Source organism: Monodelphis domestica, chromosome 4 (assembly GCF_027887165.1).
Source record: "Monodelphis domestica isolate mMonDom1 chromosome 4, mMonDom1.pri, whole genome shotgun sequence".
NCBI classification, from domain to species: Eukaryota; Metazoa; Chordata; class Mammalia; order Didelphimorphia; family Didelphidae; genus Monodelphis; species Monodelphis domestica.
In genome coordinates this window covers 393,630,093-393,656,801 of record NC_077230.1, presented here as the reverse complement: position 1 = coordinate 393,656,801, position 26,709 = coordinate 393,630,093, and the positions used below count along the sequence as shown (strand labels likewise).

General features: G+C 44.0%; 1 protein-coding gene across 7 annotated transcripts in view; it reads left to right on the top strand.

Moving 5' to 3' along the window:
• Positions 1-25,762, top strand: part of SPEN (spen family transcriptional repressor) — a 79,579-nt gene extending 53,817 nt beyond the window's left edge. For 3 of the 7 annotated variants that reach the window (XM_007491663.3, XM_007491666.3, XM_056795731.1), the window contains 12 exons: positions 2,261-2,421; positions 3,163-3,363; positions 6,293-6,444; positions 9,281-9,406; positions 9,732-9,845; positions 10,858-10,971; positions 11,954-12,054; positions 13,508-21,383; positions 22,251-22,658; positions 22,768-22,962; positions 23,176-23,334; positions 24,198-25,762. In XM_007491663.3, the coding sequence (XP_007491725.2) occupies positions 2,261-2,421; positions 3,163-3,363; positions 6,293-6,444; positions 9,281-9,406; positions 9,732-9,845; positions 10,858-10,971; positions 11,954-12,054; positions 13,508-21,383; positions 22,251-22,658; positions 22,768-22,962; positions 23,176-23,334; positions 24,198-24,329 (9,739 nt within the window). In that variant the 3' untranslated portion in view covers positions 24,330-25,762. The remainder of the gene's footprint in view (positions 1-2,260; positions 2,422-3,162; positions 3,364-6,292; positions 6,445-9,280; positions 9,407-9,731; positions 9,846-10,857; positions 10,972-11,953; positions 12,055-13,507; positions 21,384-22,250; positions 22,659-22,767; positions 22,963-23,175; positions 23,335-24,197) is intronic. The other 4 variants (XM_007491664.3, XM_056795730.1, XM_007491667.3 and 1 more) reach the window with 3 other exon arrangements.
• The last annotated feature ends 947 nt before the right edge of the window (positions 25,763-26,709 follow it).

Sequence of the window (26,709 nt, the reverse complement as noted above, 5' to 3'; positions counted from 1 at the left end):
GAAGGAAATGACAAACCACTCCAGCATTTTTGCTAGGAAAATAAATACCCAGTGGGGTCTGAGTCTGAAATGACTAAACAACAACTCTCTTGCAGTTCTTTCTTATAGATAGTATGGTCATAACATTTTAGAGTTGGGAGGGAGTAGTCTGAGAACATCAGCCAGGGTCCCCAGAGAATGTGGAGGCTGTAGAATGGGGATCACTGTTTTACCTGCTTGGACTGGTGGAATCAGATACTTTAAGGGCTATAAGTAAAACCATAAGCTGGCATTATTATTTTAGTAATCCAGGCTTGTATTATGTTCTACTATTCACTATTTTAGTATTAAATAATACAATATATTTACTTTCCAATTTACTTAATTTTTTGCTCATGTATTCCTTGTAGATGTCTATGGAGTTGCATTTTTGTGGCAAGTACCATAGGAGGAGGGAAATCCTCGTAATTTCTCCAGTGGACCAATCCACAATATTTTCTATATTGTAGAATTTTTTCTCATTTTTAGTTTTGTTACAGAATCTCTTTTCTTGGGCTACTTGGGCCCTGTCTTGTGTTCATGGAATAGTAGGTATTTGCTTCATCATTAGTCTCTCTGTGGCTACCATTTGCTGAAAATGTGAGGTGTGGGAAGTGGTTTTATTCTAATTTTTGCATTATCCCATTAAAAACATTTATCTTGCTTGAGTAATGGCTTTTATCAGGGATTTTCGAAGATCACAAAAATACTAGCCAACTGTGTTAGTTAAAAGAGAAATTGAGCCAAACCTGGTCCCTTAGACTCTTGAAGAGAAATTGGGTGAGTGAGTACCACCAATCTGCTTGATGACTGCCTCCAGGGTGCTCTTCCAGACTTGAATCTTCAGGTCCTTCTTCTGCAGGTTGGCTTTTATTGTAGTGGAGGCTAACCAAAAAAAACCCATCTCTATTCTTGATATAATCTAAAAAGTTGTGCCAATTCTTAAGTTACCACCAGTTTTGTTTTTATTTTTGTTTTTTCATTGTGCTCTAGCTGGGTATCCCAGGTGTGTAAAAAAACTTCATCTTAATGAATCTATTTCCCCATTAATAAAATGGGGAAAATATTTCCAGAACCTCCTCTCAGGGTTTTAGTGAGGAGAAGATGCTTTTTAAACTTGACAGAATCCTTTGGTTTGATTTCTCCAGACTCCTCATTTTAAAGATGAGGGAGGATACTAAGGATTTAAATGACTTGCCTAAGGTCAGGCAGGGAGCAATGGGGAATAGAACCCAGATCTTTTGTCTGTAAATCCAGTGCTATTTCTGGTATGTCACAGTGTCTTAACATTAATTCTCTATTATTAATCATTATTTCTATTATTAAGCCCACAGCCTTAAGAAACAGAGTATCTGTGCCCAATAACCACCCCCCACCCCACCCCCATCCCCTGTGATCTAGCTTTGGCACTCAATTTGTTTGTCTGGGTTGGAAACAATTGCAAAAATTGTAGTGGATTTTATATATGGTTATTGTGATTATTATTGTTACTAATAGCATGTCCTACTTTACAGTTTAATGGAGACTCAAGGAGGGTAATTTTTCTTTGCTTTGATTTAGTTATTATGTTTCTTCAGGTGAAAAGGAGTTTAAACTCATCTTACACAGATTTCTTATATATCCTGGCCATTTTCTGAAATTTATATAAACTTTCAGAAAAAAAAAATTGAGACAAGCATAATACAGTTCTGTTACATCTAATATGTGGTTTGCTACATAAATGAATTATGACATCTGAAACTGTTGTTCCCCCTCCAAAATCCTAAAATTGATCTTTGATGTCTATTTGGTTTTAGAGGGCTGACCACCACGTTGCCACACTTGTTGGCTGTAGGAACTTAAGAAGACACCCTAGTAAACAAGGAGGGCGGGCTGCTGAGCTTCCTCTCACTACCCCGTGATGAAGTCACAGGTCTTTTGAAATAATGACCTATTCAAGTTTAATGAGAACTAAGGACAAGAGAGCTCAGCACTCATTGGAACCTGGTTTTTGATGGCAAAAGTATTGCATTTGTTCCCTGAGCCTGTTTTCATTGTTTTCTCAGAAACATTTTGGAATGTTCTCTTTCCTCTATTTTTAAAGCAAAGAAAAGGGGAGGGCAAGGGGTGGGGGGAATGGACTAGGTTCTCCAAAAAGTATTTGGATGTCTGGCTGTGATTCGAGAGGGTGGTGAATGTTGTACAATTGATAGAGAATCTCTTATGGGCACCTTGCTGAAGTTCTGTTTCCGTCTTCTCACAGCAGCGACTCCAGCAGTAGTTCAAGTGATGAGTCTCCGGCACGGTCAGTTCAGTCCACGGCAGTGCCAGCACCCACTTCTCAACTGCCTCCATCTCTGGAGAAGGAAGAACCCCGTAAAAGTTTTGGGATCAAGGTTCAGAATCTCCCAGTGCGTTCAACAGGTAACTCACGAACCCCACCCCTTTTCCCCCGACCTGGGGGGAGCAGGAAATGAATAGTATTGAACTTGATACTTAATGTGTCAAGAAAAAGGAATATTCTTCTGAATTGGCACTGCTTCAAATCTCTTGGTTTCTGAGTTGGTGCAATTATAATTATAGAAATGAAACTATCTGAAGCAGTTCTCCCCTATCCTTAATAGTTGTATCAGAAGTGTACCTTGGTTTGCATCCCAGCTCAGATGCTTAGTTACTGTAAGTAAGCAATCCCAAACTCGCCGTTTTTTTAGCCCCAGTTTTCTCATCTTAAAAATGGGGAGAATACATGTATTACCTACTTTTCAGTTTTGTTGTGAGGAAAGTGCTTTGTAAACTTTAAATCACCACAGAAATATGAACTGTTCTATTTCACAACCTGAGAAACTGAGACTCACTCCAGGGCACTTGGTACATTAGAGTGGGAACTGTGATAAGATGTGGCTTTAGGAAAACTTGGGCCCCCTAACCGGCAGGCCGAGCATCCTACAGACTTGGGCCTAAGAAGCAAGTCAGCGCAGTAGCTGAGGGGACGCTAGCTTGGAGGAACCAACAGAGCCAGCGCAGCGCACGCCATCTCTGATGTGAATCCCCGCACTCACCCAGAGAGGGAGAGAGGGGAGGCCCGCGCTGACTCCTTGCTTTTTGAGTTACTCAGTTACAATAGAAAGAGAAATGACTCTGGTTTCTGTTGGGGCGGGGATTTAGACACAAGCCTTAAAGATGGCCTTTTCCATGAGTTTAAGAAGTATGGGAAAGTGACTTCGGTGCAGATCCATGGGGCCTCGGAAGAACGGTATGGCCTGGTATTCTTTCGCCAGCAAGAGGACCAGGAAAAAGCACAGAATGCGTCAAAAGGAAAACTCTTCTTTGGCGTGCAGATTGAAGTGACAGCGTGGGTAGGGCCAGGTAAGAAAAGTAGACACTATTGACCTCGGTGTGAATGACGTGGGAGCTTATGCAGGGAAGGGGTGTTACTCCTAACTGCGCACAGCGCCCCCCTTTCCTTACCGACACGCTCCAAGGGTGTTGTGCAAGAGCTGGCAGAGGTGGACGCACTTGTGTTCAGTTAGGAACTTACAATGGGGAAAAGCCTCTGGATTCTGCCTCTGGGACTCAGGGAAGAAGGCTATGATGGTTAGAGGATCTAAAGTCCAAGGCTAGTGGCTTGCTAAGAGAAGAAAGAGCCGTTTTTTCAAAGTCTAGAGTTGATCCAGACGGTCAAGGTGTGATGGTCTCCTGGGAGCAGGCAGCGTGCCAAAAGGATCATCGACCCGAAGGGACAGTGTGGTTGGACAGGTTCTTTCCATTATGCAGAAACCTAGCAGAAGTTAGATCACCTTTCGTGACCTGGATGGACTCGCAATGAGAGAGAAATATTTTTGGTGGAAACTCTTTTGATTTAGAGGGATTTCATTGGCTGTGACCTGGGAAGCATTTGACTTGTGAAGACAGGAAGAGGTCGTAGGGCATCACCTGAGCTTAGTTAACTTGGAGTATAAACCCCAATGTGATGAAGTCTAGAACTGATGACACCTAAGACCAAGCCTCTTTGTTAATGGTGGTATCTCCTCGAAAGTCTGCTCTTAAATGCTGTATACACAGCCTGTGACTTAACATGATGATATTTTACCAGTGGTTGAGGTAAGCCTCATTCTGCCAATCATATCTATTTTGTTAGCCTCTGAAGCAGGCAGATCAAAGCTGGCATTATGCAAACTATCTGATATTAACAGATCACCCCACCCCCAATATGTGCTCCAGGTTGCAAGACCCTACAATTTGAGGTTTAGATGGCTATATCCCTTCTTCTTCTTTCTGGTTCCAAGTCTTTGGGTGCTGTTTCCCTCCCACATTTCCCAAGGCTTTCTTCTTCAGTTCCTGGCCTTGAGGATAATTACTTTTCTAGAGGAAAATGCTTTTCCCCTGTCCTGAGGATTTTTTAGATAAAAAAAAAATTGGATCTGACAATGCAAAGGAACATATATATTTAAGAGTTTTACACTGCATGGTGTTATTTATCATTTATGGTTCATTAACTATTGGGCTTGTTCTTTTAAGAGAAAGACATTGCTGCCCTTTTAATATTTTCCTTTGTGAAAATTATATTTGACCATAATCATTTTAACTTGGAGATATTTTGCCAGGGCAAAACTCAACTATGAGTTTGAGAGTTATATTTGGGCAGGACGCTATGACTTTCAAGTAGCTGTTGTGTTGGAATAGAGGGTAAGTTTTCTCCTTTGTGGTCAAAAGATAAAATTAACTTTTGCATTATTCTGATGATGTTTCCAGGGCTTTGGAAAAAAAACATGTTTCAGTTTTTTATTTAAGTTATTCTCAGAGAAGAGGCATTGTAGTTCACTCAGTGTAATTCAGTAGCATTCTTTCCTTTGTAGCATAGTTGAACAGTCCTAATGGTCTGAGAAGCTGTGGTTGTAAACCTTGCTCCTGAATACTGGCTTATTAGGCTCTCTTGAGTCTTCATTGATCAGGGTTTTGATGGCTGGTTGATTTGCAAAAAGAGACATTCTTAAATCTGCTAACTAGCTTTCTGTCCTTCTGGTAGAAAAACGTCTGCACCTCCTGCCTCCCAATATGGGCCCAAGGGTGTGAAATGAAGTTCACTTAGGGCATGATTTCTGAGTATTTCCATGTTATTTTTATCTCTGAAAATTGCTGAGTACTACCAAGTAGGAATTTTGTTTTTGGCCTTAATAACGGTTTTTAGAATGTGAGAAAAAGAATCCAGTAGGCTGGAGGCAATGTGTGGACCTTTGAGATCCATAACGCTAGAGCCCATTGAAGGTCAGGCTATACCAGAGTTTTCGTTTAAAACTAGTTAATATGAATTGTCTTGAAGATTGACACTAAAAAATTTTAATATTGTTTCTTCATATGAATAGCCAAAAGTTAGACATAAATGTAATGCAGCGATGAATGTACTGTTGTGTTGTATATAAGCAGTGTTTCCTGTTTATAGATAGATATAAGAAGAACTCTTCCTGTGCCAGGCTGTTTGTGGCTGAATTGGAATCTGAACCAGGGAGAATGTGTGTTTCTCTTTTTCCCATTATATTGCACCCAGCAAAGTCCTTCCCCAAAACACCAGTGTCCTCAAGCAAAGAATTTTCACCCATGTGGCATCAAAGGATTGGTTTCCATATTTGACAAATTTCTACATTCATGGTATTAGATATTGAGGTTAATTGGCATAGCAGTACCTACTAAGGGAGTTAGTGGAAAAGATCTTTTGTTGAATTAAGAATTAAGCTAAATCAGTTTTTAGCCGATTACAGTTTTGGATGTTTTTTCCCTTAGGTTTTTGCTTTACATCCCAAACCCTCTGTTGAAGGGTCCACACAGCACCTGGGAGCCTAAGATAGAAAGAAAATAATCCCTATTTGGGGATTTAAATGTGGACATTTTCACTATTTAATCAAACTTAACAAGCAGAGTCATTTCCATTTTGGCAGGTTCCACAAGGTCCTTTTAAATAAGGCTTTACCCATAGGTGTCTTTGTACAGTGATGACCCCATGAGTTAATGAAGAGGCAGGGGGGAAAACCAGGACTCTGTAGATGTACTTGAATGTATGTATACATAGACATACATACCATACATACATATACACACGTATATATGTAAGTCTACTCAGTTCATATTTTGTATTTCTGTACATGTATACACACACTATTTTCCTACTGGAAAAACCTGTCATTTGTAGATTGTTAGTTTCCTAGATTCATCCTAGAAACTAAGTGTATTATTTATAGTTATTAAACCTTTATTTAAAACCTTTCCCTCCTTTTCCCCTTCCTCCATGTCTCCCCTCTAGAAACAGAAAGTGAGAATGAATTTCGACCCCTGGATGAGAGGATAGATGAATTCCACCCCAAAGCAACAAGGACTCTCTTCATTGGCAACCTAGAAAAGACCACCACCTACCATGATCTTCGCAATATCTTCCAGCGCTTTGGAGAAATTGTGGTATGTTAGTTACTTCACTAGAATACAAAATGTTTTTGACCTCTGACAAAGAACATGTACATTATAGTAGCTTTAATTTTAATTTTTATTTATTTATCTGTTTTTAAGCCGTTAACTTCCAGTGTATTGGTTCTAAAGCAGAAGAGTGTTAAGGGGTAGGTATTGGAGGTTAAATGACTTGCTCAGTGTCACACAGCTAGTAAGTGACTGAGGCCAGATTTGAACCCAGGACCTCTTGTCTCTAGGCCTGGCTCTCAATCCACTGAGAATATAGTTAGTTTGGTATAATGAACATCAGTCTTATTTTGTATGGATCTTAATGGTTAATTCAGTTGAGAGGTTCTTGCCAAGAGTTACTTGCAAGATACACATTAGGTAATGTTTTCAGTGTAGTTTCCATGCTTTGGGTTGAAGGTCAAAAAGATCTGGAGGAGAAACCTGACTTCTGTTGCTTCAAGAAAAGACTTTATGCAGATTGGCCTATCGGGTGATTTGGATATGAATGATAAATGCTAGAAGTTCAAATTCCAAGTTAATATTTGTCTTGATGACTTGTTCTAGCCTGGGAAGCTGCTCATTGACTTATATATCAAAGGGCTTTGTAGTGTCCTCAGTGAAGCTGCCATTTGTTAAACCATTGGATTGTTTATAAGCATGTAGATCTCAAGAGTCAGCAGTGGTAGGAGTGACTGCTGCATCTTAGCACCTCTGGGCTCCATGAAGCTTGTTTTTTCTATAAAAGATAGGAGAAGGGCTAATGGAGGAGGGCTAATAGGAGAAGGCTGGTTTTGTCTAGTCTTGTTTTAGACTTATGGGACAGAGGAATGTGTCCTAGGTGCTTTAGTGTGTTTAGACTTTTTGCTGGATTAATACCCTTATTTTATGCTTTGGAGATTAGTCCCTCAAGGGTACCTTATTTTAAGCAAAGGTCTCCTTTCCATTTGTATGTTTTATATGGAATATTAATTTGGGAGTAAATATTTTCCCACTGAATGAATATATAACAGAGCATCTCGTGGGGGTGGTCGTATGTGTTCAGTAAACAAAATTATATTCACTGCATATGACTAGAATGTTGCTGCTCCTTACCTTGTTTTTATAGGGATCGGGTGTAAGAAAGGGAATGGAAGAAGAGATAAAGGAAAGGGGAGAGAGGTGTTGGTACTTGGGGAAATGGACCAGTACAATAGCTGCCTTCCTACTCTGTTTAAAAGGTTAAATTTTTTTTCTGTATATTAAAAATTTTGCATTAAGTGGAATATACTCATGTCCCAAAATGATACTAATTCATTTCTGCTTGTTGAATGTAGCTACCACTTCACAACCAGAAGATTCAAGAGTTGCCATAGGTGTGATTGTCTTATGGAATTATTTTAAAGCACCAGATGTATTCTGATCTTGAAAATGGAGTAAAATTGTGCAATTTTAAGAGCTATTAATTCTCAGTAGGATGGGCACACCTGAGTAGATTGATTTAGAGTCAAACCAAATCTTAAGATATAGGTAGCTAATAAAATTAGTCCTAATAAGACCTATTTTAATCATCATCCTGCCTTTGGCAGAAAGGCCAGCTTTATCAGTAACTATTCAGCATTAATGTATAGGTAAGGAAAACTGTTGCCAGGTTCTTCCCAACCAATCTTTAGTTTTTAGCATATATTAAATCATTGTTTTCTATTTAATTCCTTATCTGGTGGCCTTAACATTCCAAATAATGGTGAGCATTAGTTTTTGTTTACTGTTGTCTTTATCCACAAGTTGACAAGAGCTCGGCCTTGTATGTTTTTTTCCAGTACTGGGTATTTAACTTACTGCACTCAATAATGGTTCTGTCTTCAACCTGGAGCTGTTTAATGCAGTGCAACTTCCATTTATCTGGTTCTCCCCTTCATCCACCTCTCTGTGTTTTCTGATCCACTGCGTGAAACAGGGAATCTTCTCCATTCTTTCCATAAGGCAAATTACTGATTCTAGCTATCATTGAACATAGAAGCTGTCTTTCCACTTTGTTGGACCTTTTAAAGCTCATTTCAAGGAAAGACTTCCGGAGACAACTTTATGAATAATTAAAAATTTTACAAACCTGAATTGTTCTGACCACAGTCTGCATGGTTTAAAGTTTTGTATACTATATTTTACCAAGCAACATAGTATGTTAGGCATATTTGTGATAGGATAAAACTCATGGATAGAATAAACAAATGCTTAAATGTTAATAAAGTAATTTTTGTTTGGACATTTTAGGAGTGCTTTTGAAAATGTGAATATTTTGTAATTTTTACTCTGAATACTATGTTTTGAAAATGCTTGAATATAACAAAAATGTCCGTATTGAAAGGAGAGATTTAACTGATTTTTGTCTAACTTGACTTGTCTTGGAAAATGAGATGGAAGCATTTAGTAGTCTCTAGGACATTGTGGTGTTAATAGTTAACCTGTTAACCCATTGCCACAACTCAGTATATTGACTTAGGATACCTTAGGAAAGTAATTTCTCCTGCAGGGTAGGATTTTGCGCTTCTTCCATTTTCAGTAAGGTGATTCTCTTGGAACTGTTGATTCTTGGTAGTTCTTGCAATAGCTCTTCCTGATTATTAGTCAGCCCAAGCTTTCTTAGGCTGAACACTTTTGGGAGATGAAAAGGGAAGAGTTGTTGTAAAATGCCAAGAATCTAGACTTCTTAGTATTGTAGTTCAAGTGTTTAGTCAGTTAACAGACATTTTAATTAAGAAATCCCTAGGATACTTTGAGCATTTTGAAAAGAAACTCCATGCAGGTCTAGTTTACAGTGACCTTGCTGGCATATCACTGAGTATTATTGATTGGCTTTTTTCAGGATATTGACATTAAGAAAGTGAATGGAGTTCCCCAATATGCATTCCTCCAATATTGTGATATTACAAGCGTCTGTAAAGCTATTAAGAAGATGGATGGGGAATACCTTGGAAATAATCGGCTCAAGGTAAATAAATCTGTCTGTGTTCTTTCTGTGACTTTTGGTAATTTCGTTAGGTTGTGAAATTGAAGCAGTGTAGTTTGCACATCATCTTTGTTTTCTCAGAACCTTATAAAATAGTATTATGCATGATTGAGTAGGCTGGATTTCTGTATGGGGTATGTGTGTGTGTGTGTGGGGGGGGTTGAGGGTTGAATTGTTTTGTTCCTATTTGAAGAGAGTTCGTTAGTTTGATCAGATTCCTATAGAAGAATAGTTTTTTCCTCTCAGAATTCTGTGGCTATGAACGATTGTAAATGTCACTGATGGAAATCTCACCTTTTATATTCAGCTGGGTTTTGGAAAAAGCATGCCTACAAACTGCGTGTGGTTAGATGGGCTTTCTACAAACATAACGGATCAGTATTTAACGCGACATTTCTGCCGATACGGGCCTGTGGTAAAGGTAGGTGGGAGGTTTTGGTGTGTGGTTTGAAATTTTTACTGTTTTCCTTTCTTTATCCTGTCCTTTCAACCCCTATGTTTCTAGTGTTTTTATATAGCTTATGTGTAGAAATTCTCTCTGGGCTGTAGGGGCTAGTATTTTTAATCGGTTAGTGCACAGGGTAGGCTAGTGTTTTGCAAAATATATTTTGAACCAGCCGAGATGATAATTTTTTAAAACTGATATACATTAAGTAGTATAGTACAGGTACATAGAAAGTTTCCCAGGGATATTTAGAATTTCATTTTTGCATTTGAATTAGGCAGTCTACTTATGTGATCATACATATTTACAATTATTTTGTAATTAGACTTAATTACATTTTTGGAAATAGGTTATGACTTTAAAAAGAGAAGTTCATACAACAAAAGGTTCATCTAGAGTATTACAGTTGTGCTACACACAATTGGAAACCATAATGATATATTCTATTCCACTGTGTAAAGATTTAACTGCATTTCTTATGTTGTGATGTGTGACATATACTTATGTAGCTTTTGTTGTCTGAACAACATCTCATGAGGGCCAGCAGTGTTAATGGTAACTCAAGCTGCTCCAAGATACCAGTCACCTTTTGCCTGTAAGCAAAAATGCCTGGAATTTTGTTCTTTGACTCAGTATTCCTTTTACCTTTTTTCCCCCCTTTAGGAGGTTTTTTTTTTTTTTAAATCAGAAAGCCTGAACAAAGCATAAGTACTAAACTCAGTCTCCAAGGAAAATCAAGTAAAATACAGAAAAACAAAATAAAGGCATAATATACCTCAAGCCACAAAATCCACATTAAAAAACAGTCCCTGCTCCTGTTGTCTTCACTTCATTGTGCATCATCAGAAAAGTGTTCCAGTTTTCTGGAGTTAAAGAGAAATATTTTCTCCATGGTATCCTCGTGAATTAGGATTTTGTTGGGACTGTCCTTAAGTCCAGTGGATGAGGCGCTTATTTGGTTTTTGTTTTGTTTTTTTGTTTTTTACAGGTGGTGTATGACCGCTTAAAAGGCATGGCCCTGGTTCTCTACAATGAAATTGAATATGCACAAGCAGCTGTAAAAGAGACCAAGGGGAGGAAAATCGGTGGGAATAAAATTAAGGTGTGCATAATGACCTTTCAAAAGAAAGGAGCAAAATTGTATTGAGATCCTGCCCTCCGGCCTCCCTACTTAGATAGCTGGCATTTTTTGCAAATTGCCAGTTAGGGGATTATTTATTATTTATTAGGACCTAGATTGTAGGTCCATAGGTTCCAAAAGGTTTCTCAGTTTTTGTTTTTGTTTTTGTTTTTTGTTTTTTAAAAATACTCGGCTTATTGAGGATGTAGGGTATTAGCCAGCAAGCTTTCTCTAGGATCCTCTCATTTGTCTGTTCAAAGATCCTGGATACTTGGTGGTGATGGGTTTTAGTGCCCATTTATAGATGAGCAGGCACACAGGGACCATAGAAATCCAGAACGTGGAACTCCAGTCCAGCCTTCTGAATGATCTTCTTCTCTTCTTTTTTTCCTTCTCTTCTAAAGAGTGGGTAACCACTTCAAGTATGATTCTTTTATTTGGTATATTTATGTGAAAACTTGGTGTTTATGGTGGTTTTGAAGGAGTTGGTGCATTTTCATAACAGATGATTTTATTTAGGTAAAAGCATCTTTCTGTGTAATGCCTGGGACATTCATTGAAGGGGGATGCCTCTGAGGTGACATGAAGGCACAGTGGGGAGGAACTTTAGATGTGAGATTCCATCTACACAACTGGAACTAGGGGATTTTATTGTAATTTTTCATTGAAGGGGTCAAGTTGGAGGGTTAATACAAAATATTCCGATGAAGCTCCCATCTTTCAGAGTGGTTAATGCATTGTTATTTGGATAGAGATGTCTTTAAGCATTTGTGTTGAGGGCAGGGCCTTGTTTTGGGAAAGAAATTTCAGTTAAGCCAGATTTCCTTTCCCGCCTTATCTTTGCTCATTCTGTAAGATTTAAAATTGTAACCCTAAGACAGAGATAGAATTACAGTTGTGATCTTTTATATCTCCACAAACCTGAAACTTTTGCAATATCTAATTTTTTTTTCTTGTATTTTAGGTGGACTTTGCAAACCGGGAAAGCCAATTGGCTTTTTATCATTCCATGGAGAAATCAGGTCAAGATATCAGAGATTTTTATGAAATGTTATCAGAAAGAAGGCATGTATCTAACATAAGATGCTCTATAGATTTCATGAGAACCTCTAAGTATAATATGAATTCAGTGATGTTGTATTTTACTATCTGACATTGTAGAGATGGGTTTCCTTTTTTTTTATACTTTAGGCCACCTTTTTCTTCCAGACCCATAGGTGATCTGGTAAATCCAGTTTCTCTTTGACACCCCCCCCCCCTTTTTTTTTGTCATAAATGAAGTGACCTTGCTCCATATATTATTACTAATTTATGCTACACAAAATAGGTCTTCTGAGCAGTGTAAGAAATTATTATTAGTTTTTTCCCCATTGGCTAGAAGCCTATTGTAGTAGTTCTGTGAAGTCCTTGAATTCAAAGTTATCATTAAAGTACATCTCAGATGCCACTGCTTCCACCATGCTGTCCCTGGTATTTTCTCCCCTAGATTTCACATATTTCTTCATTTCACAACTCTACAGTGCTCTTATATAATAGCTTATGTCATGGGAACTTGTATTTCTGTGAGTCATAGAACACAATAGTCTTCTTGAAGAATTAAAGATTAGCCTCACTCAAAGAGTGGGGATATCTTAGTTGTGAACAGGATACAACATGTAAAACACAAGAAACTTGAAGAGGAGTTAGAATATATCAGGGGCATTTATTAAATGCCAAGTATGTGTCAAGCATTGGGGGTGGGCATAGAAGGGCAGAAACAATTTCTTGCCATTAAGGAGCTTGCAATCAAAAAAGAGAGACAGCTTGCAAACAGTTATACAATCTCAAAGAGAAGACACTAAGGTAAAAAAGGAGGACCAAGAAAAGCTTCCTTGATATTAGTAAAGACTTAAAGGAAGCCAAGAAAGCCCAGAGGTATGGCGTACAGCCAATGAAGATCCCTGGAGTTGGAAGATGAAGATGAAGACTGGATCACACAGAGATAGTGGAGGAGAAGGGTGGAATAGTTGGAGAGTCACCTGTAAAAAGCCTGGGAAGGTGGCAGGGGACCAGTTTTTAAAGGCCTTTAAAAGCCCGAGAATTTTCTATTCAATTCTGGAGGAATAGCCACCAGGAGTCCTTGAGAGACTGGATGTGAGAGAGAAACAGAGACATTGTTGGGAAGATCACTGTCAGCTCAGTGTAGGAGGGATTTAAGACAGGGAGATCCAACAAAAGTCTATGCAGGTAGACTTTCAGGGGGGAAGTTATGAGGGTTTGCATCAGGGTGGAAGAGCAGAGTTGGGGTGATGAGAGTAAGGAGTTGAGGATGACACTGAGGTTGTGCCTAGAGTGTGATCAAGCTCTAGATGGCCAGTGGTTAGGAAAGTGGTGGGGGGAAAAAGTTGAATTGTGTACCATATGCAGAGAAAAATCAGTACCTTTTTAAGATGTAACTTTGTAATTTATAGTTTCATTAATGAGAGAAAGAACTAATGTGTGTCTCCCCCCTCACCCCCCTTTTTTTCTTTTTTGACAGAGATGAAAGAAGAGGGTCTTATGACTATACCACTGATCGTACATATTATGAGTCTGTTCGAACTCCAGGGTCGTATTCTGAAGATCCTCGGAGAGAATATCCAGCCCGAGGGAGAGAATTTTATCCTGACTGGGATCCCTATCAAGGCGACTACTATGAGCCACGATATTATGATGATCCCCGGGAATACAGGGATTACCGAAATGATCCTTATGAACAAGATATAAGGGAATACAGTTACAGACAGAGGGAGCGGGAAAGAGAGCGAGAACGATTTGAATCTGACCGAGACAGAGATCATGAAAGGAGGCCTATCGAACGAAGTCAGAGTCCAGCCCACTCTCGGCGAGCCCCAAGCCCTGTGGTTCCATCTCCTCAGTCTGAGAGACACCAGAGTGATTCTGAGCGGAGAGTTTACAGCAGGTCTTCAGATCGTAGTGGGAGCTGCAGCTCGGTTTCTCCCCCGAGGTACGATAAATTTGAAAAAACTCGAATAGACCGTTATACCAAGATTGAAAAGCCTGACAAAGAACGTACTTTTGATCCAGAGAGAGTAGAGAAAGAGAAACGCCCAGTGAGGAAGGAAAAACCTGAAAGGGCAGAAAAAGAAAAGCCTACTTTTCAGCAAAGACGGAAAGCCAAAATTCATTCCCCTGGTTCTCAATCTTCAGAAACAGATCAAGAGAATGAGAGAGATCCCAGCCCTGAAAAATGGAAGAGTAATAGCAAACAAAGCAAAGAAAAAGCTGACAAAGAAGGAACAGCCAAAAACAGGCTAGACCTGATGCCTTGTGTGGTCTTGACTCGAGTGAAAGAAAAAGAAGGGAAGGTTATTGAACAGCCTTATTTAGAAAAGTTGAGAACTAAGCTTGATAATGACTCTGTTAAATCTCCATTTCTGGATCAGAAATTCCAGCTCTCTCAAGCCGATGCAGCAAAATCTGGTGACCAGACTAAAGTTGACATTGTCAGACCCAAAGTGCCCAAAGAAAAGGTCCCAGTGAGCCACCCAGAAGTGACTGCTGATAAGGAGGGAAAGCTGAAGCCTAAGAAACATTTAAAGGACCCAACAACTGAAAGTGTGAGTGCTGTAGATCAGGACAAGCTGGAGGCTCGAAAAAGGCGTTTTGCTGATGTGAATTTGAAACCAGATAGGCAAAAACTGGAAGTCAAAAAAAGTATATTGGATGAGGATGATGCCAAAGCAGTATTTAAACGGCAGCCTGAGCCATCCACTAGAGAAGTAACAGTTTTAAAGGATGCTGAGCCTGAAAAAAAGCCCATAAAGAAAGACATTTTTAGAAGAGAACCTAAAAAACTGGAGAGAATCAAACTGGAAAAACTTATTTCTGCTCCCAGCCCTAAAGAGTGTCAAGAACTTGCAAGTATTTCAGTGGGGATGATGGCAAAGCCTCCCCTAGATGTACAGCCTAGGCCAGGAGATACAGTTGAAGAATCAATGGAAAGTCAAGAAATTCTTTCCAAAAAATTTAACCTTATAAAACCACAGCACAAACAGCCACAACCATTAGATGATCAAGGAACAGAAAAAGAAGAAATTAAGAAAAATTTGAGTAGTATTCCTGAAGAAATGGCAGACCACAAAACTAGCCAAGAGAAACCGCAGTCAGCAGATAATGAGGAAAAAATTGGCATTGATATTGATCACACACAAAGTTATCGAAAACAAATGGAGCAAAGTCGAAGAAAACAGCAGATGGAGCTAGAAATAGCGAAGACTGAGAAGTTTGGCAGTCCTAAAAAAGAGGTGGATGAATATGAAAGACGCAGCCTTGTTCATGAAGTGGGCAAACCTCCTCAAGATGTCACGGATGACTCTCCTCCAAGCAAAAAGAAAAAGGTAGATCATTTTGATTTTGAAATTGGCACTAAAAGAGAAAGAAATTACAGAAGTTCCCGCCAGATCAGTGAAGATGCTGAAAGAACTTCTTGTTCACCTAGTGTCCGTCATTTTCCTTTTCATGAGGAGGATGAGACTGTAGATTCCCCTAGGCTAATACCATTAAAGGAAACCAAAGAGTCTCCCAAAATAGATGAAAAGGGTCTGTCATATTCCAATATGACTGTCAGGGAGGAGTCCCTAAAATTTAATCCTTATGACTCCAGTAAGAAGGAACAGATGGCAGACATGGCCAAAATAAAGCTTTCAGGCTTGAATTGTGAAGATGAGCAAAATCGGTGGGAAACTCAAATGAAAGTGGAGCCCAACCGAGTTGATGTTAGCTTTCCAAGCAGCATAATTAAGAGAGACAGCCTTCGAAAGCGATCTATACATAGAGATTTGGAACCGGGAGAGGTCCCTTCTGATTCAGATGAAGATGGTGAACAGAAATCTCATTCTCCCAAAGCTTCATCATTATTAGAGAATTCCCGGTTGTCTTTTTTATTGAGAGACAGAGACGATAAAGTTCGTGAGAGAGATGAAAGGTTATCTGGTTCTTTAGAAAGGAACAAATTTTATTCTTTTGCACTGGACAAAACAATCACTCCAGACACTAAGGCTTTGCTTGAAAGAGCTAAATCTCTCTCTTCTTCTAGAGAAGAAAATTGGTCTTTTTTAGATTGGGACTCTAGATTTGCTAGTTTTAGAAACAACAAAGATAAGGAAAAGGTTGACTCTGCACCAAGACCTATTCCATCCTGGTACATGAAAAAGAAAAAAATCAGGACTGATTCAGAAGGGAAGACAGGTGATAAAAAAGATGATCAAAAAGAAGAAGAACAGGAAAGACAAGAACTATTTGCTTCTCGGTTTTTACACAGCTCCATCTTTGAGCAGGATTCGAAACGACTACAGCATCTAGAAAGGAAGGGTGAAGAACTTGATCTCCTTTCCAGTAGGTTATATGGGAGGCAGACATCATCTGAAGGGTCAAACAGCACATCTGATTTGATTCAAGAACCAGTAGTTTTGTTCCACAGCAGATTTATTGAGCTCACAAGAATGCAACAGAAAGAAAAAGAAAAAGACCAGAAATCCAAAGAGGTTGAGAAACAAGAGGATAAAGAAAACCAACCTGAGACACTGGAATCCGTTTCTGAGCACAAAGAGCCAGAACTGAAATCACCATCTGTAGTGGGGCCAGCTCCTGGTTCTGCTGATCCCCAAGAATCAGGCCCTTTATCACTGGAAAAGGAGAAAACAGTAGAGGCACCTTTGGCAAAAGAAGAAAGGACTGTAGAGCTGGTTTCTCTAACTGGAGAACCAAAATGTGTTACTGAACATGCTACTGTCATGATGGAGCAGTCAGAAAAAATGGACTTGCCCCCTGTATCGGAGACCAACAAAGAAATTGTTCCTGCTCCTTTGGTTTCACAGGAAAACTTGCCAGCTGAGCATCCTTCTTATTTAGATACCAAGCCTCCAACCCCTGGAGCCTCGTTTTCTTCTCAGGTAGATATTAGTATAGATCCAGAACCTGAAAGTACCCCACTAATCTCACCACTTTCCAAACCAGTCCAGAAGCCTGAGGAGCCTAGTGAAGTGAAAGAGGAAAAACCTGCCCCTGCTGCTAAGACTAATTGTGATACAAGTCAGAAAGTTGAGGTCCTTCCTGAGGTTCAGCCTCCAGGTTCTGATAATGACTTGGAAGTAGAACCACCAGTTGTTGCAAAAGATAAAAAGTCCAACAAAAACAAACGCTCTAAGACACCAGTACAGTCAACTATAGTTAGTGTCCCAGAGAAGCCAGTCACAAGAAAGAGTGAGAGAATTGATCGTGAAAAACTCAAACGATCTAGTTCCCCTCGTGGAGAAACACAGAAACTCATAGAGTTGAAGATGGAAGCAGAAAAAATTTCAAGAAATGCTGCTAAATCACCCAGTTCTGCTGTAGAGACGGAAAATATTGAACCAAGTTTGCCACTTAGCCGAACTCGGAGAAGAAATGTAAGGTCTGTCTATGCCAACCCAGGGGACAAGGAAGAACCATCTCCTGTTAAAGATCTAGTAGAACAACCAAGGTCAACCAGGAAACGGGAGAGAGAAGCCCAGGAAATGGGATCACTTTCTACTACTCCCAGGAGGGGAAGACCCCCCAAAACCCGCAGGAGGGCTGAGGAAGATGTATCACCTGTCAAAGCTGAGCAAGATACAGAAGAGGCAGAACCCAAAGACACAGTGGAACCTCTCAAACTTGCTGAAGGTTGGCGATCACCTAGATCTCAGAAATCTGTAGCTCCCACTGGGCCTCAGGGGAAAAAAGGAAAAAATGAGCAGAAAGTAGATGTTACAGCTGACCCACCTGAAGAAACTAACGAGATGGGTGACCAAGAGTCTGTTATTAATGACAGCAGTTCAAAACCCAAGTCTGACAAAGAGGAGACTGGAGGAAGTGAGCAGAAACTGGATAAAAAAGAAGTCGATCCAGACAAGAATCCACCAGAAACTCCTCCAGGTGAGGCTGTGGAGAAAAAACAAGTCCCAGAAAAAAGTTCTAAATATAAGCGAGGAAGGTCTCGAAATACCAAATCTTCGGTGGACAAAACACCTCTGTGTCTGAAGAATGTAGAAATTCGTCTCAATGTTGATGAAGTGAAAGGAGTTTTACGACCCACTGATGAGGAAGGAGAAACAGTGGCCACCCCACCCTCAAAGATTAAGAGTCCTACAAAGGAAGACAATCTATCACCCCAAATTAAGAATGAGCCAGAAGATCTCGTTAACGAATCAGAAAATGAAGTTGTACAGGATCCCAAGGAGTCCCCAGAGGCAGCCCAGTTAGCCAAGCAGATTGAGCTAGAACAGGCTGTTGAGAATATCGCAAAGTTGACAGAGACCTCCTCCCTTGCTACCTACAAAGAACCATCAGCTGAGGTGACAGAGGTTCACCCAGAGGAGGAGGGAGACAAACCTGCTCACCAGGCCAGTGAGACAGAACTTGCAGCAGCCATTGGGTCCATTATCAATGATATTTCTGGTGAGCCAGAAAGCTTCCCAGCCCCTCCAACTTATTCTGCAGAATCTGAAGCTGAGATGGCGACAGAGCCCCTTGTGCAGGCAGAGATGGAACCAGAAACGGATCAAGCTGTGTCTGGCATTTTGGAAACAGATAATGCTGTTGAGCCTTCTGTGCCACCTGCAAGTGACCCAGCTCCGTCAGCACACCCAGGAGACCCTAAGGATCCTGAAGGGAACACAACTGTGTCTCCCAGCTCTGCCCAGGAGCCAGAGGTGGTGTTACAAGAGACAGAAGTTTCTCGGAAGGATAGAGTGCGCCAAAAGTCCACAAGGTCTCGCCGGAAGAGAAGTACCAGTAAGAAAGGGGATGCTGTGGAGGCAAATGCTCTTGAATCTGAGCAAGCCCCAAACAAGTGTCCTGTCACCAGTGAATTGAAGTTAAAACCCCCAGAAACGCCAAAAGAAGACAAGCAAAATAAAAATTCCCATCCCGTCTCCTCTGAGCCAAACCCTACTGATTCCAGCAAGAATCCAGCCAATGAGACGATTACCATCGAACTTGTTGCTGAAGAAGACCCACCTGCTAAGGCTCCAGCCCTGCTGGACCTACCCCCTCAGGCAGTGCCAGTGGATGATGGGAGTCAAGCTAGTTTCAAGGTACGTTCAACTAGTGAGAATGCACCAATTACCCCACCCAGTGTTCCAAGCACACCCACTCCCACGATTCCTTCTGCAGCTGCAGCCAAGCTCCCTACCCCCATCCCATCTGGGATGGTCCCACATCATCCAAGCACCACTAAGGTGACAGACTGGATTACGAGGCACGAAGAGGCCCGGGCACGATCCACCCCACCTCCAGCCCTTCCCCCAGACACAAAGGCCTCTGACATTGATACCAACTCCAGCACTTTGAGAAAGATCCTCATGGAGCCCAAATATGTTTCAGCCACAAGTATCACTTCCACTCATGTAACATCAGCCATTGCTGAGCCTGTCAGTGCCCCTCGCCTAGAAGAGGTGTCTCACCCCCCAGTAGAGTCCATAAAACCAGTTTCAGAAGAGAAACCCGCTGTTCCAATCCCCAATACCTCTGATCTGTCTGCAGCAGAGGCCCCAGTGTTTACTGAGAAAGAGAAGGTCACTACAGTCATTGCTCCCAAAGCCACTTCTGTCATTAGCCGGATGCCTACAAAGAACGATTTGGAAGAGTCTCCACGGATGGCTGCCACGAAGCAAACTCAGTCAGTCCAGACGTGCCTTGGGAATGCGCTGTCTTCAAAATATAAGCCTTGGCCAAGCACTAATGAGAACAGTCGGTTCCACCCAGGGTCCATGTCTGTGATTGAAGATCGGCCCTCAGAAACAGGCTCCAGTCCAGGACTTAGAGTGAACACGTCAGAAGGCGTGGTGCTCTTGAGTTATTCTGGACAGAAGACTGAAGGTCCCCAGCGTATCAGCGCCAAGATTAGCCAGATTCCCCCAGCAAGTGCCATGGACATTGAATTCCAGCAGTCAATGTCCAAACCACAGGTCAAGCAAGAATCTGTTATGTCATCCCAGCCAGCTCCAAAATTGGGTTCTCAGACTCCCACAGGCTATGGGAGTGTCCCCACTCATTCTTCCCTGGTACTAGGATCCCAACCATATACCACATCTCCCGTGATAGCATCCATTAAGCAAGAGCGCCCATCCTTGGAGAAATTAGAGCCAAGTCACTTGTCTGTGTCCACACCTGTCAACCAGGCTGGCCCAGGGAAAGGCCTTTCACAGGCAGCAAACACTCCACCAGTGTTGGTTCACAGCCAGTTGGTACTCTCCCCAGGTGTAGCTTCCACCAACAAAAAGCCTCCTGACCCAGGCTCACTCAAAGTGGAGACCAAGGTCCTCCAGCCATCCAATCTGAGCCCTGGGCTCAGTTCACATCACCCACCTTCCCTCTCTGGCAAACTGCATTCAGAAGCAAATCATGTTGGCTCTGGACCCAGTACCCCAACAGATCGAGCCATCTCTCATTTGGGAGTCTTAAAGCAAGAGCCACATTCTCCCCGTACAAGCGGGCACTCCCCTTCTCCGTTCCCAAGGGCTTGTCATCCCAGCAGTACCTCTTCTCCAGTTTTATCCAATAATGCATCAGTCATGTTGGCACCAGGAATTCCTGTGCCTCAGTATATATCTAGCATGCACCCAGAGCAGTCTGTCATCATGCCCCCTCATAGTATCACCCAAACCGTGTCCCTCAGCCATCTCTCCCAAGGTGAAGTGAGAATGAACACCCCCCCTCTGTCCAACATCCCTTATGGCATCCGGCCCGAGGGACTTCACTCTCCGAGGGCCAGTCTGCAGCCCCAGATGGAGATCCGACCGCAGCGCTCTGGCACTCCCCAGCCGGCCCCCATTGTCATTCCCCCACTGTCCTCCCAGCACCCTCCTGAAGACGAGATGCACTATCACCATCCTGTCTGCAGAGGGGCGGCTCCTGGGCAGTCCGATGTGCTGGTCATGCAGCCCGAGTACCGGATGCACCCTTATACCGTGCCCCGGGAGGTGAGGCTCATGAGGCATCCGCACGTGGCCACCGTCGGTGAGCACCACCTAGACGCAAGGCAATCCCGGACCCCGGAAGGGTCAGTGAAAACGCCACCAGCCAGCAAGACCCCTCAGCCAGGGAAGGAGAACCCGGCCCCCAAAGCGTCAGATGTCGCAATGGCTCCCTCTCCCCACAGTGAGCCCCGCCTCCTTAGTGTTCCCCCGGGGGGCCAGCTTCCAGGGCTCCCTCTGACCCCCCCTGGGGGTGTGCCCCACAGTGTTCAGATCATTCATCCCCCCGGGGATGTGTACCATGAGTACAGATATGGTGACCTCCGGAGCTATCATACAACGCCTCAGCTTGGGCACCCTCAGTTTCCTGGTGCTTCCCAGATTGGACTGCCTTCCCGGAGCATGACCCCATCTCAGGTGAGAAAGCAGTGCCCTTCTTTCTCCTTGGGGTGTTGGGTGCACAAACAGCTGCTGGAGAGCGTGAAGGGCTTTCTCAATGCCATGTTAGCAACCACATGGACTCAGGTGGGCCCGAAGAATGAAGCGTAAAAGTTGAGAAGCCTTTTCGTTCAGGCTCAGCCCTGCCTGGCTGGCATAGGGGAGGATAGTGGCTGGGATGTAAGGGAAGTGGACAGCCTTTTCCCAGAAGCATTTGGAATTGGTGAAGGGTTTTGAGAGGGCTTGACTCCTAAAGCCTTCCTCTGATGCCTCATTCTGGCTTGGAGGTGACCCTGGGCCCTCCAAAGGCTGTGCCCGTGGACTGCAAGCCTCAAGTCTGAGCCTGGCGATGATCTGTGGGCCTCTTGTCCAAGGACCAGCCTAGTTCAGAGGCTCATCACCAGAAGGTTTATTGCCAGGTGATCTTTTTTTTTAATGGCCATACTAACTCACGAAGACCGTCTGCTCAGGTGTGAAGGGGGCATGATCTGCATTGGTGGAGAGAGACGCCACCGATGAAGTCACAGGTCTTTTACATGGGTCAGGGCTCTCTGTGCCCATGTAGGCCATTGATCCTATTGGATGTCATTATCTGGAGGCAGGATAGTTCCAGTTCTCCTTCCTTGAGGCCAAGAGATCCCCTACAGCCTGCTGTCTCCAGAGCACATGATTTAGGCCCCTCTCAAGTAGGCTGGAGCATAGGAGAAGAAACTTGCAGAGGTTATCTGGTCCTTTCCCAATTTTCTCCATAGGATCGTTTGGGAAGTCGGTGGAGGGAGATTTAGGGTAAGTGAAATGGATTCTGATGCGTGTTCCCCTTTTCCCTTTCCCCCTTCTGATTTCTAGGTCCCACCTGAAGGGGAGCACTCTCATCCTAGCCAGCCTGTGCGAAGCAAAACGCCTCAGGTTTCCCAGGACGTTAAGGCCACCCAGACGGGAGCCCCTGAGCAGACCCAACATGCAGCTGGAAATAGACACTCGAGTCAGCTGGACTCCCATCTCCACATTCAGCGGGCACAGGCAGAGGCCGGTCAGACTTCCTACCCATCCCCGGTGGCCGTCTCCATCAAGACTGAGCTGCCGTCCCCCCATGCCCCGCAGGCAGTGCAGAAGCAGCCCCTGTTGATCCCCGCCACCTCCGGCCAGGGAGCGTCCTCTGGATTGCCGCGCCCTGAGCCCCATTCTGTCCTCAAGCAGGAGTTCTCTCCTCAGCCCGTTTCCCAGAGACCCGTGGACATGGTCCAGCTTCTGAAGGTGAGCGTGGCCGGGAGGTGGGCAGCAGCGCCTGTTGGCCGCTTCAGGCCCAGCCTTAGTTCCCTTGTTTTCTGGGGTGTTCATCCTGCCTTCCCTCTCCCTTTTGTAGAAGTACCCGATTGTGTGGCAGGGCCTCCTGGCTCTCAAGAACGACACCGCCGCTGTGCAGCTCCATTTTGTCTCTGGCAACAACGTCCTGGCCCATCGCTCTCTGCCCACTTCGGAGGTGGGCCCCCCCCTGAGGATTGCCCAGAGGATGCGCCTGGAGGCTTCCCAGCTGGACGGGGTGGCCCGCAGGATGACGGTAAGTGCAGCTTCAGACGCTACCTGTGCTGTTACAAGAAAAGCTCCTCCGAGGGCTCTGGGGGCCGCTGCTGCTGCTGGTTTTTTAGCTGACCATCTTGAGGCTTCCCGTAGAGCACGAGGCTTCCTGGGGCCGAGGGTCACATCCTGTGTGCTAGAGACATCGGCTGGGCCCCAGGCCTCTCTAGACTCTAACCGCCATCTCTGACCCCAGGTGGAGACGGATTATTGCCTGTTGCTGGCCTTGCCCTGCGGCCGAGACCAGGAAGATGTCGTGAATCAGACCGAGTCCCTCAAGGCTGCATTCATCACCTACCTGCAGACCAAACAGGCCGCAGGCATCATCAATGTCGCCAACCTGGGTTCCAATCAGGTGAGTGCTGCCTCTCCCCAGCTGTAGCTAGCTCGACCTCCATTGGCCACACCATGGATGGGCAGGCGGGTACCCCCCGAGAAAGCCCTGAGAACTTCTGGAGAACGAGCGCGCATCCTGGGAGAACCGGGGTTCTGGCTAAGAAAAACCACATTTGTTAAGCTGGCAATAGCTGGCCATCGGTCGTCCGGTCTCTCGGGCATCGGACCAGTCCCGCATCTTCTCGTGGATGAGGCGGCCTCCCCGGGCAGCCCGCAACGCCTGGAAGCAGGAGGTGGCTGGTGTTTTGGGGTTCCTCCTGGATTCCCTCCTGATGAGGGGGTTCCGGGCTGCCCGCAGATGCTCTTTGGGACCGATGCTTGATCTCAGTGAGACCAGCGAAGGGATGAACACCCGATGAGAGGCTTCCCCTCTCTGCGCTCACCTAGATGAGAGAAATGGAGTTAGGCCTGGTTGAGACGGACGCGGCTGTTACTGTAGGAGACGGGACGGAGCTTGTGCTCGCCATCTCCATCGCCCTCATTTTAGAAGCTGCTCAGCAGGAACGTAAAAGGAGCTCCCTAGCATTAGCAGGATGAAGCAGTGAGGGGAAACGCTCCCCCACAGCCCCCAAGAAGCTGATCTTGCCGAAGAATTGGGCCATTGGCCGGGTTGATCCGGACATCTTCATTAGGAAGGAGGGATGGGCGGGCCAGGGTGGGCACATCGGCATCTTTTAGGCAGCAGCAGGCTTGAGAGCTGGGCTGGGCATGCTCGGTCTCGTCTTTGCCTGGGGACAGAGCTCGGGGAAGCCGTCTGTGGGTTGAGGTGGGGATGGGGGGCCGATCCTCACTAACTGCCGCTCTCCTGCTCCTCTCCTCCAGCCGGCTTATGTCCTCCAGATCTTCCCTCCCTGTGAGTTTTCCGAGAGGCACCTGTCCCGCCTGGCCCCTGACCTCCTCGCCAGCATCTCCAACATCTCCCCCCACCTTATGATCATCATCGCCTCTGTGTGAGTGTCCGGCAGGCTCGTGTCCGAGCTGGTTTTTACCCTCTCCAAGGCCCTGCAGCAAAGACGAAGAACCAACCAAGCCGCCGCCGCCGTGGCGGCGGCAAAGTCTGACCCAGAGGACGATACGGAAACAGAGTGTGAAGAATTTGCTGCTGGATGCCCAGCCCTCGGCCCTCCAGCCTCAATCAGACTGTGTGCGCTGGGTGTGGTGCTGCTACCTTGTATGTTTACATGATGCTTTAGCTTACGGACAACGATGCACTCAGCAGGCAGATTGAGGCATGCGCGTGGGATTAAAGAAAAAAATTTTTTTTAAACAAACAGAAAAAGAAAAAAAACCTGAACTGCCTTTGCACTAAATTAGTGACTTGGACTTTTGCACAGTTGAAGACATGCTGTGACGTTCTGGATGTCTTGATGTACATTAACACGCATCGCGGACTCAAAACGCAGGATTTGGAAACTTCTGCAGAAATCTAGGGGTCAAGGAACATTTCATTGGATTGTTTTTGCCCCTTTTCCCTTCTTCCCTACCCCTGGTTCCCCTTCTCTTCTGGACCCCCATCATCCTTCTTAATCGGCTCTCCCGCTGCCACCATCTTTAATTCATCTGGGATGTACAGTTTACATTGGGGAAAAACAGCAACGGGAAAACCTTCGTTTTCCTTCCTGGTGGGATATGCGAAACTCAGTGGGTGTGTGTGTATATATAAATATATATATATATAATATATATAAATATATATAATACTGACTTAAAAAATCAAATCCCCTGACATACATTTTTTTTTAATCTGTGCCAAAAATGTGTTTTCAGAGAAAATCTTATTTTCATACTCAGACTTTGTATCGTCACTCATTTGTAAGTGCGCTTCATTTAAACATGGCTCCCCCCATACTCTCTCCAGCCCCCTCCACCTCCCCCCCTTCCAGCCCCTCCCCCCGCGATGTGGGAGTGTTATACACTTGTACAAAGAGACTTTTTATTCCCTGTCCCCTCCTAACACTTATTAATTTATGGAACTGTTTTTTCTCAGCGCAGTTTTGTTTTGTGTGTCCATTGGATTACAAACTTTATTAAAAAATACAAAACATGTTGAGTTTGAATGTGATTGTCGATCTTGGGGGACCTGGGGGGGCAGACGCTGTCGGCTTTGTAGGCACCTCCTGTGATCCCACCCGACATCTGTATGTGGGACAAATTTGAATTTTTTTCTGCTCCTCTGGCCATCTGATGGCCTCTTCTTGTGAGTCATTTTATCTTGTACAAAAGAAGACATTTTTATCACAGATCAAGTTGGACTTGAACCATGTTTGTCTTACGGTGTAAATAATTGTAAAACTCAGAAGTCCTGGCTGATTCTTGAGTAACGTCGAAGGCACTTATACTTTTGATACAGAATAAACAAACCACCAAAAGGAACTCGCAAGTTTTAAGCAAGCCTTGTTTTCCTTGTTCTCATCTCTCCGATCCTCAAAGTTCGTGAGGGAGGGCTGCCTGTGCTGCCTGTATTGTGCTGCCCAGGTTCCTTAGGGCCTTCTCTTGGGAAGGTTAGTGGCTTCTAACTATCCTGAGCTGTGTATGCCTGCCCTGTTCCTCTGGGTGCTGGGGGGGGGGGGGGGGGGGCTGCTGCCTAATTTAACACCTTCCTTCAAGAAAAGGGGAGCCAAAGACTGGGAAACTTCCCAAAGTCCCGACCTGGCCCAGGCCTGCTGTGTCAGTTGCCATTCAAGCAAGTTGCTGCCTTTTGCCCCTTGATGCTGCCAAGTCTCAGAGGGGCTCCTAAAAGAGGGGAGTCTTGGGACTGGCGGAAGCTAAAGCAGAGGGGGCAGTTCACATAGTGATGGGCTACATCTGCGAGGACCCCTGCTGCTCGTTATGAAAGCAGGAAATGGAGATGGGAACCGCAGGTCAAGCCCTGGGTTAATGAAGTCGTGGCTAGGCTAGGTGGGTTTCAGTGGTATTAAAACTGTATCAAAGCGGCTCTTGGGCAAGAATGGGAAAGATGGACAAGGATGGGAGAGAACTAGGAGACCCAGAAAAGGCAGATATCCCATCCCCCAACCAAAAGATGAAGTTTCTTGAAGTCCTGGGCAACGTTATCCAATGGCCAGTGACCCAGCTGAGAAGCAAGTGATCATCCGGAATATTTTGCTTAGTTCTGGGCATTACCAATTAAGCAGGACACCGAGCTGGGGCATCGATCCGGGCAGGAAGATGAGTGAGCCGGAGGGGGTGTCTAAGAATGGCTCAAGGAATTGGAGAGATTTAGGAGTAGCTGGTTAAAGCAAGACCATCATTTCCTTTCTCAACGATGGGCAACTAAGATGAAGGAAATGTGGATATCATTTAGCTAGACCTTAGCAAAGCATATCGTGGCTTG